The sequence below is a fragment of the Hyla sarda genome, chromosome 10 (assembly GCF_029499605.1).
Source record: "Hyla sarda isolate aHylSar1 chromosome 10, aHylSar1.hap1, whole genome shotgun sequence".
Lineage (NCBI taxonomy): Eukaryota > Metazoa > Chordata > Amphibia > Anura > Hylidae > Hyla > Hyla sarda.
Window position 1 is genome coordinate 6,077,904 of NC_079198.1, and position 9,485 is coordinate 6,087,388.

The window sequence follows — 9,485 nt, forward strand, 5'->3', positions numbered from 1 at the left end:
GCACACAGACTCGTCGACAACTGGTACCTAACCGCATCCACAACCAACCCCTGACGCTATGCTTATCTTTGGGCCATCTGCCACAATCACTATGGGCTCCCGTGATATTGGGGAGCCCATCAGTCAGTATATATTAAGGTCATAAACCACAAAAGAACGAGTCCAGAAGTCCGTGGTCACAGGGTGGAACTCCGAGAATTGCTTAGAGGCAATGCCGGCTGTTTCACACGACTATGCGCGCTTCTTCCGGCCTCCAAGGAGGCCGGAAGAAGCGCGCATAGTCGTGTGAAACGGCCGGCGTTGCCTCTGAGCTCTTCAGCTCATCTCGGAATACCGTCCTGTGACCTCGGACTTCTGGACCCATAGACACACATCTAGCGGTGACTGCACGCTATCGTTCTTTTGTGGTTTATATACTTGATCCTTCATCTGGATTGCGTGCACCCCACAAGTGTCATCGGTATATTGTCGGATCCCGGACCGTGTTAGGCTATGTGTCCCCCGACTGCACTACCGGAAGGATAGCTATCAATAGGTGTGCTCTCCCCTACTGTCCCCGATATATTGGCGTCACACTATAGGGGATACAATGCATGGCAGCACTGATGCCCACATTATGAGGTCCGGTAGATTGGAGCCACCAGTCTGATAGGGGACGGTTCCCATTTGACGTAATAAAGGGCTCAGAGACGGAAGGTTCAAGCAGTTTATTGAGAGAAGAAGAGAGAATATGGGCAGCCACCAGACATACAGATCAATAAGCTGGCTCTGAGTGGCCCTCAGGGGCCCGGCCTTGGAATGGTCACACAGTGGTGTGTGTTTCTGTACAGTTGGAGGCTCATTTTATGGCCTAGTATATGGGGGGGTCCAGTGTCGGCCACATCGCCCTCATTCACTATGTGGGTAAAGCAGGAAGCCGCTGAAGATGCTGCTGACGTCCTTGCCGGCGATTCTTCGGTTTCTGGCATCGGTTTCTATCCACACTTGGTCCCCAGTGTTCAGATTGAGGACGGAGCCCCCCGAGTTGACCTGATGCTGACCGCGTGCGTTGCGGTCACAGAAGCTCAGCAGTTTCCTTCCTGCCGCCTCCCGACCTTTCTTAATCCAGATCTGAAGACAGAGGTCCCCCATAGAGACCACTTGGAATGTGAAGTAGTAGTACCCGGCCTCGGTGCAGGTGAACTCCCCGCTGTCCTTGTTATAGACATTTTCCTCATTGGTGATGATTTCGCTAAATAGCAGGCGGTTTTCTTGAAGCTTGGGCTGGATGGCGGAGAAGGCCGCTCTGTGCTGGGCCCCGGAATCTGACATTACTCCTTTTATCCCTTTTGGGCCTTGATCTCCTGGAGGTCCTGGGGGGCCCTCTGGTCCTATGTAGCCCACATTACCAGGCTGACCAGGGCTCCCAGGATCTCCTGCATCGCCTTTACTTGCCGTAGGTCCCACAAAATGGCCGGGGGCCCCTGAAGGGGACAAAAATAGATGCATGGTCAGCGCCGGCATCATCATTCTGGATTAGATCATCTACATCATCCCATAATAAAACTCTTTGCACTGATAGATTTCATGATCTGGTTAGAGGCATCTATGGTGTGACTCTCCGGTGAGAAGAAGGATATGCAAACACCTCTCTGATGCAATGTCTCCTTATAGAGGTAACTTTCCCTTTATGTCAATGTCTGACTCAGATAAAAAGCCTTAGAACACGACTAGGGATTAAAGCCAACACAGACAACTCTCCAAATAAGGAGATTGCCCATCTGTAGAGAGTGGTTATGGGTTATTACCCCTTGTCCGTACAGAGCCAGACCGCAAACTGCCCTGTACTGATGAGGGGCAATTACCCTGAAACAGCTGTCAACAGATTTAGAGATTGTCTGCTTTGGCTTAAACCCCAGTCATGTTCTAAGGCTTCTTACAGAGCACTGACTTGAAGGAAATTGGAGTATATATGACATGATGCTGTGATTGGAGTATATATGACATATTACCTGGGTCACCACGATCTCCCTTCTGTCCAGGCCGTCCATCCCTCCCTGGTTGACCCATCACACCATCCTGCCCTTTGGTGGCATAGCAATCATGTGACTGGCACCAGATATGATAAGGAAATCCCGCCAGGAAAAGGGCGAGGAACCCCCAGAACCGCTCCATTCTGAAATGGGAAACCAGAACCCTGAACATTATATAATATACTATAATAATGCTCCTGTGTAATGTGATATAATACAATATATGGCTGTATTATATAATATACTGCAATACTATATATCAGTGGTCTCCAACCTGCGGACCTCCAGATGTTGCAAAACTACAACTCACAGCATGCCCGGACAGCCAAAGGCTGAGTTAGCAGGACAGCATGTGAGTGACAGGAGGCAGAACGGGGCACACGGGGCACATTAAACAACTGTCAGTCAGATGCTGAAGTTGTCAGCGCTGTCAGATAGCTGTTTGTATGATGGCCCCGACACACAGCAGCATCATATGTCGATGCTGCCTTCAACATACGATGGGCTCTGAGAGGCCATCATATGTTGAAATGATCATATGTCGGGGCCATCATGAGTCGGGGGGTCACTGAATATGGCTGTATTATATATATATATTGGACTATAATACTATATCTCCATGTATGATATAATATACTGTAATACCATATATGGCTGTATTATATAATAAACTGCAATATCATATCTCCCTATATGATAAAATATACTATTATACTATATATGGCTGTATTATATAATATACTGTAATACTATATATGGCTGTATTATATAATATACTGTAATACTATATATCCTGTGTTATATAATATACTGTAATACTATATATCCCTGTGTTATATAATCTACTGTAATTACTATATATCCCTGTATTATATAATATACTGTAATACTATATATCCTGCGTTATATAATATACTGTAATACTATATATCCCTGTGTTATATAATATACTGTAATTACTATATATCCCTGTGTTATATAATATACTGTAATACTATATATCCCTGTGTTATATAATATACTGTAATACTATATATCCTGTGTTATATAATATACTGTAATACTATATATCCTGTGTTATATAATATACTGTAATTACTATATATCCCTGTGTTATATAATATACTGTAATACTATATATCCCTGTGTTATATAATATACTGTAATTACTATATATCCCTGCGTTATATAATATACTGTAATACTATATATCCTTGTGTTATATAATATACTGTAATACTATATATCCTGTGTTATATAATATACTGTAATACTATATATCCCTGTGTTATATATTGTACTACAATACTATATATCCCTGTGTTATATAATATACTGTAATACTATATATCCCTGTGTTATATATTGTACTACAATACTATATATCCCTGTGTTATATAATATACTGTAATACTATATCCCTGTGTTATATAATATACTGTAATTACTATATATCCCTGTGTTATATAATATACTGTAATACTATATATCCTTGTGTTATATAATATACTGTAATACTATATATCCTGTGTTATATAATATACTGTAATACTATATATCCCTGTGTTATATATTGTACTACAATACTATATATCCCTGTGTTATATAATATACTGTAATACTATATATCCCTGTGTTATATATTGTACTACAATACTATATATCCCTGTGTTATATAATATACTGTAATACTATATATCCCTGTGTTATATAATATACTGTAATACTATATATCCTGTGTTATGTAATATACTGTAATACTATATATCCCTGTGTTATATAATATACTGTAATACTATATATCCTTGTGTTATATAATATACTGTAATACTATATATCCTGTGTTATATAATATACTGTAATACTATATATCCCTGTGTTATATAATATACTGTAATTACTATATATCCCTGTGTTATATAATATACTGTAATACTATATATCCCTGTGTTATATAATATACTGTAATACTATATATCCTGTGTTATATAATATACTGTAATACTATATATCCTGTGTTATATAATATACTGTAATTACTATATATCCCTGTGTTATATAATATACTGTAATACTATATATCCCTGTGTTATATAATATACTGTAATTACTATATATCCCTGTGTTATATAATATACTGTAATTACTATATATCCCTGTGTTATATAATATACTCTAATACTATATATCCCTGTGTTATATAATATACTCTAATACTATATATCCCTGTGTTATATAATATACTGTAATACTATATATCCCTGTGTTATATAATATACTGTAATTACTATATATCCCTGTGTTATATAATATACTGTAATACTATATATCCCTGTGTTATATAATATACTGTAATACTATATATCCTGTGTTATATAATATACTGTAATACTATATATGGCTGTGTTATATAATATACTGTAATACTATATATCCCTGTGTTATATAATATACTGTAATTACTATATATGGCTGTGTTATATAATATACTGTAATACTATATATCCCTGTGTTATATAATATACTGTAATACTATATATCCTGTGTTATATAATATACTGTAATACTATATATGGCTGTGTTATATAATATACTGTAATACTATATATCGCTGTGTTATATAATATACTGTAATTACTATATATCCTGTGTTATATAATATACTGTAATACTATATATCCTGTGTTATATAATATACTATAATACTATGTATCCTGTGTTATATAATATACTGTAATTACTATATATCCCTGTGTTATATAATATACTCTAATACTATATATCCCTGTGTTATATAATATACTGTAATACTATATATCCTGTGTTATATAATATACTGTAATACTATATATCCCTGTGTTATATAATATACTCTAATACTATATATCCCTGTGTTATATAATATACTGTAATTACTATATATCCCTGTGTTATATAATATACTGTAATACTATATATCCTGTGTTATATAATATACTGTAATTACTATATATCGCTGTGTTATATAATATACTGTAATACTATATATCCCTGTGTTATATAATATACTCTAATACTATATATCCCTGTGTTATATAATATACTGTAATTACTATATATCCCTGTGTTATATAATATACTGTAATTACTATATATCCTGTGTTATATAATATACTGTAATTACTATATATCCCTGTGTTATATAATATACTGTAATACTATATATCCCTGTGTTATATAATATACTGTAATTACTATATATCCTGTGTTATATAATATACTGTAATACTATATATCCCTGTGTTATATAATATACTGTAATACTATATATCCCTGTGTTATATAATATACTGTAATACTATATATCCCTGTGTTATATAATATACTGTAATACTATATATCCCTGTGTTATATAATATACTGTAATACTATATATCCTGTGTTATATAATATACTGTAATACTATATATGGCTGTGTTATATAATATACTGTAATACTATATATCGCTGTGTTATATAATATACTGTAATTACTATATATCCTGTGTTATATAATATACTGTAATACTATATATCCTGTGTTATATAATATACTATAATACTATGTATCCTGTGTTATATAATATACTGTAATACTATATATCCCTGTGTTATATAATATACTGTAATACTATATATCCCTGTGTTATATAATATACTGTAATACTATATATCCTGTGTTATATAATATACTGTAATACTATATATCCCTGTGTTATATAATATACTCTAATACTATATATCCCTGTGTTATATAATATACTGTAATTACTATATATCCCTGTGTTATATAATATACTGTAATACTATATATCCTGTGTTATATAATATACTGTAATTACTATATATCGCTGTGTTATATAATATACTGTAATACTATATATCCCTGTGTTATATAATATACTCTAATACTATATATCCCTGTGTTATATAATATACTGTAATTACTATATATCCCTGTGTTATATAATATACTGTAATTACTATATATCCTGTGTTATATAATATACTGTAATTACTATATATCCCTGTGTTATATAATATACTGTAATACTATATATCCCTGTGTTATATAATATACTGTAATTACTATATATCCTGTGTTATATAATATACTGTAATACTATATATCCCTGTGTTATATAATATACTGTAATACTATATATCCCTGTGTTATATAATATACTGTAATACTATATATCCCTGTGTTATATAATATACTGTAATACTATATATCCTGTGTTATATAATATACTGTAATACTATATATCCTGTGTTATATAATATACTATAATTACTATATATCCCTGTGTTATATAATATACTGTAATACTATATATCCCTGTGTTATATAATATACTATAATTACTATATATCCCTGTGTTATATAATATACTGTGATACTATATATCCTGTGTTATATAATATACTGTAATACTATATATGGCTGTGTTATATAATATACTGTAATACTATATATCCCTGTGTTTTATAATATACTGTAATACTATATATCCCTGTGTTATATAATATACTGTATTTACTATATATCCCTGTGTTATATAATATACTGTAATACTACATATACCTGTGTTATATAATATACTGTAATACTATATATGGCTGTATTATACCATATGCTATAATACTCTATCTTCCTGATTGATTTAATGTGCTGTCACACTATACATGGCTAAATTTATATAAAATAACGTAACACTATATCTCCCTGTATGATATAATACACTATAATAAAATATAATATAATAATTTGTATAACTGTATAATAATAAAATATCCTGAGCTGTGATCCTACATAATGTTCTATAATATAAGGTTATAAATTGTAAAACTCTATACTGTTCCCTGATGTAATATTATATATCAGTCTCATGTAATATGTTCTAATACAATATAATGCTCTATAATATATTATGAAATAGTATAATATAATGCTCTAGAATATAATATAATATAAAGTATTATTGTATAACACAAAAGAGAAGCTGAACAGACCTGATGATGGCCGGAGATGAGCTGACGCCTCCGAGCGCTTCGCTTCCTTCTCTCTTCTACTTCTTACACAATCTTTACAAAGAGGAAAACATCAGTCATGATAGAGGATGTGAGAAAGGACTACAAGTCCCAGCAGTCCCATGTGTATGAATAATCTAATTACCAGAAAGTGTCCTATACAGGAATCATTAATAATGTAATAAACATAAGAGAAATGTCCAGAAACCTGAGGATCAATGTCACCAAAACCGGGTACTAAGGACTGATCAATATCACCAGGACCAGGTACTAAGGACTGATCAATATCACCAGGACCGGGAACTAAGGACTGATCAATATCACCAGGATCGGGAACTAAGGACTGATCAATATCACCAGGACCGGGAACTAAGGACTGATCAATATCACCAGGACCAGGTACTAAGGACTGATCAATATCACCAGGACCGGGTACTAAGGACTGATCAATATCACCAGGACCGGGAACTAAGGACTGATCAATATCACCAGGACCAGGTACTAAGGACTGATCAATATCACCAGGACCGGGAACCAAGGACTGATCAATATCACCAGGACCGGGAACCAAGGACTGATCAATATCACCAGGACCGGGAACCAAGGACTGATCAATATCATCAACAACCAGGAACTAAGGACTGATCAATATCACCAGGACCAGGTACTAAGGACTGATCAGTATCACCAGAACCGGGAATCAATGACTGATCAATATCACCAGGACCAGGTACTAAGGACTGATCAATATCACCAGGACCGGGAACCAAGGACTGATCAATATCACCAGGCCTGGGAACCAAGGACTGATCAATATCACAAGGACCAGGAACTAAGGACTGATCAATATCACCAGGACCGGGAACCAAGGACTGATCAATATCACAAGGACCAGGACCAAGGACTGATCAATATCACAAGGACCTGGTACTAAGGACTGATCAATATCACCAGGACCAGGTACTAAGGACTGATGAATATCACCAGGACCGGGAACCAAGGACTGATCAATATCACCAGGACCAGGAACCAAGGACTGATCAATATCACCAGGACCAGGAACTAAGCACTGATCAATATCACCAGGACCGGGAACCAAGGACTGATCAATATCACCAGGACCGGGAACCAATGACTGATCAATATCACCAGGACCAGGAACTAAGCACTGATCAATATCACCAGGACTGGGAACCAAGGACTGATCAATATCACCAGGACCAGGTACTAAGGACTGATCAGTATCACCAGAACCGGGAACCAATGACTGATCAATATCACCAGGACCAGGTACTAAGGACTGATCAATATCACCAGGACCGGGAACCAAGGACTGATCAATATCACCAGGACCAGGTACTAAGGACTGATCAATATCAACAGGACCGGGAATTAAGGACTGATCAATATCACCAGGACCGGGAACTAATGACTGATCAATATCATCAGGACCAGGTACTAAGGACTGATCAATATCACCAGGACCAGGAACCAAGGACTGATCAATATCACCAGGACCAGGTACTAAGGACTGATCAATATCACCAGGACCAGGTACTAAGGACTGATCAATATCACCAGGACCAGGAACTAATGACTGATCAATATCATCAGGACCCGGGTACTAAGGACTGATCAATATCACCAGGATCGGGAACCAATGACTGATCAATATCACCAGGACCAGGTACAAAGGACTGATCAATATCACCAGGACCAGGTACAAAGGACTGATCAATATCACCAGGACCGGGAACCAAGGACTGATCAATATCATCAACAACCAGGAACTAAGGACTGATCAATATCACCAGGACCAGGTACTAAGGACTGATCAATATCACCAGGACCGGGAACCAAGGACTGATGAATATCACCAGGACCAGGTACTAAGGACTGATCAATATCACCAGGACCGGGAACCAAGGACTGATGAATATCACCAGGACCAGGTACTAAGGACTGATCAATATCACCAGGACCGGGAACCAAGGACTGATCAATATTAAAGTATTGACATTTATTAGTGCATACATGTGGTGGACAATCATGCAAGACGCGTTTCGGGGTTAAGTTACCCCTTTCTCAATGGCAGAATAAAAGATGTCTACATTTTTACAGTACTGTTACATTTAAATAGTAAAAAGGCGCCAAAAAACCCATTACCCACACCGCACAAATCTGCCGGACATTATAGGAATCTTCTGCTGAGCTGCAACCACAGGTCTCAGCATGCCCCGAACAAAAAGTCAAGTTGTAAGGCGCAATACCACCAGAGAGCACAAGATGGCGATGTTCTACAAAGTATGAAATTGTAATAAATTGTAACAGACACAGGTCAGTGCAGTAAGTCTCCTGTGCTGGAGTCCTGGGCTACCATACATATAGCAGTGGTCTCCAAACTGTGGCCCTCCAGATGTT

The 9,485-nt window shown here is 35.9% G+C and overlaps 1 protein-coding gene across 1 annotated transcript; it reads right to left on the reverse strand.

The window, feature by feature from the left end:
* Window positions 1-698: 698 nt before the first annotated feature.
* Window positions 699-7,118, reverse strand: C1QA (complement C1q A chain). The gene is made up of 3 exons (XM_056543150.1): window positions 7,047-7,118; window positions 1,992-2,155; window positions 699-1,463 (listed from the first exon to the last, which is right to left on the reverse strand). Exons 2-3 carry the CDS (start codon window positions 2,152-2,154, stop codon window positions 889-891), a joined length of 738 nt encoding a protein of 245 aa, XP_056399125.1. The 5' UTR covers window position 2,155; window positions 7,047-7,118; the 3' UTR covers window positions 699-888.
* Between the last annotated feature and the right edge of the window lie 2,367 nt (window positions 7,119-9,485).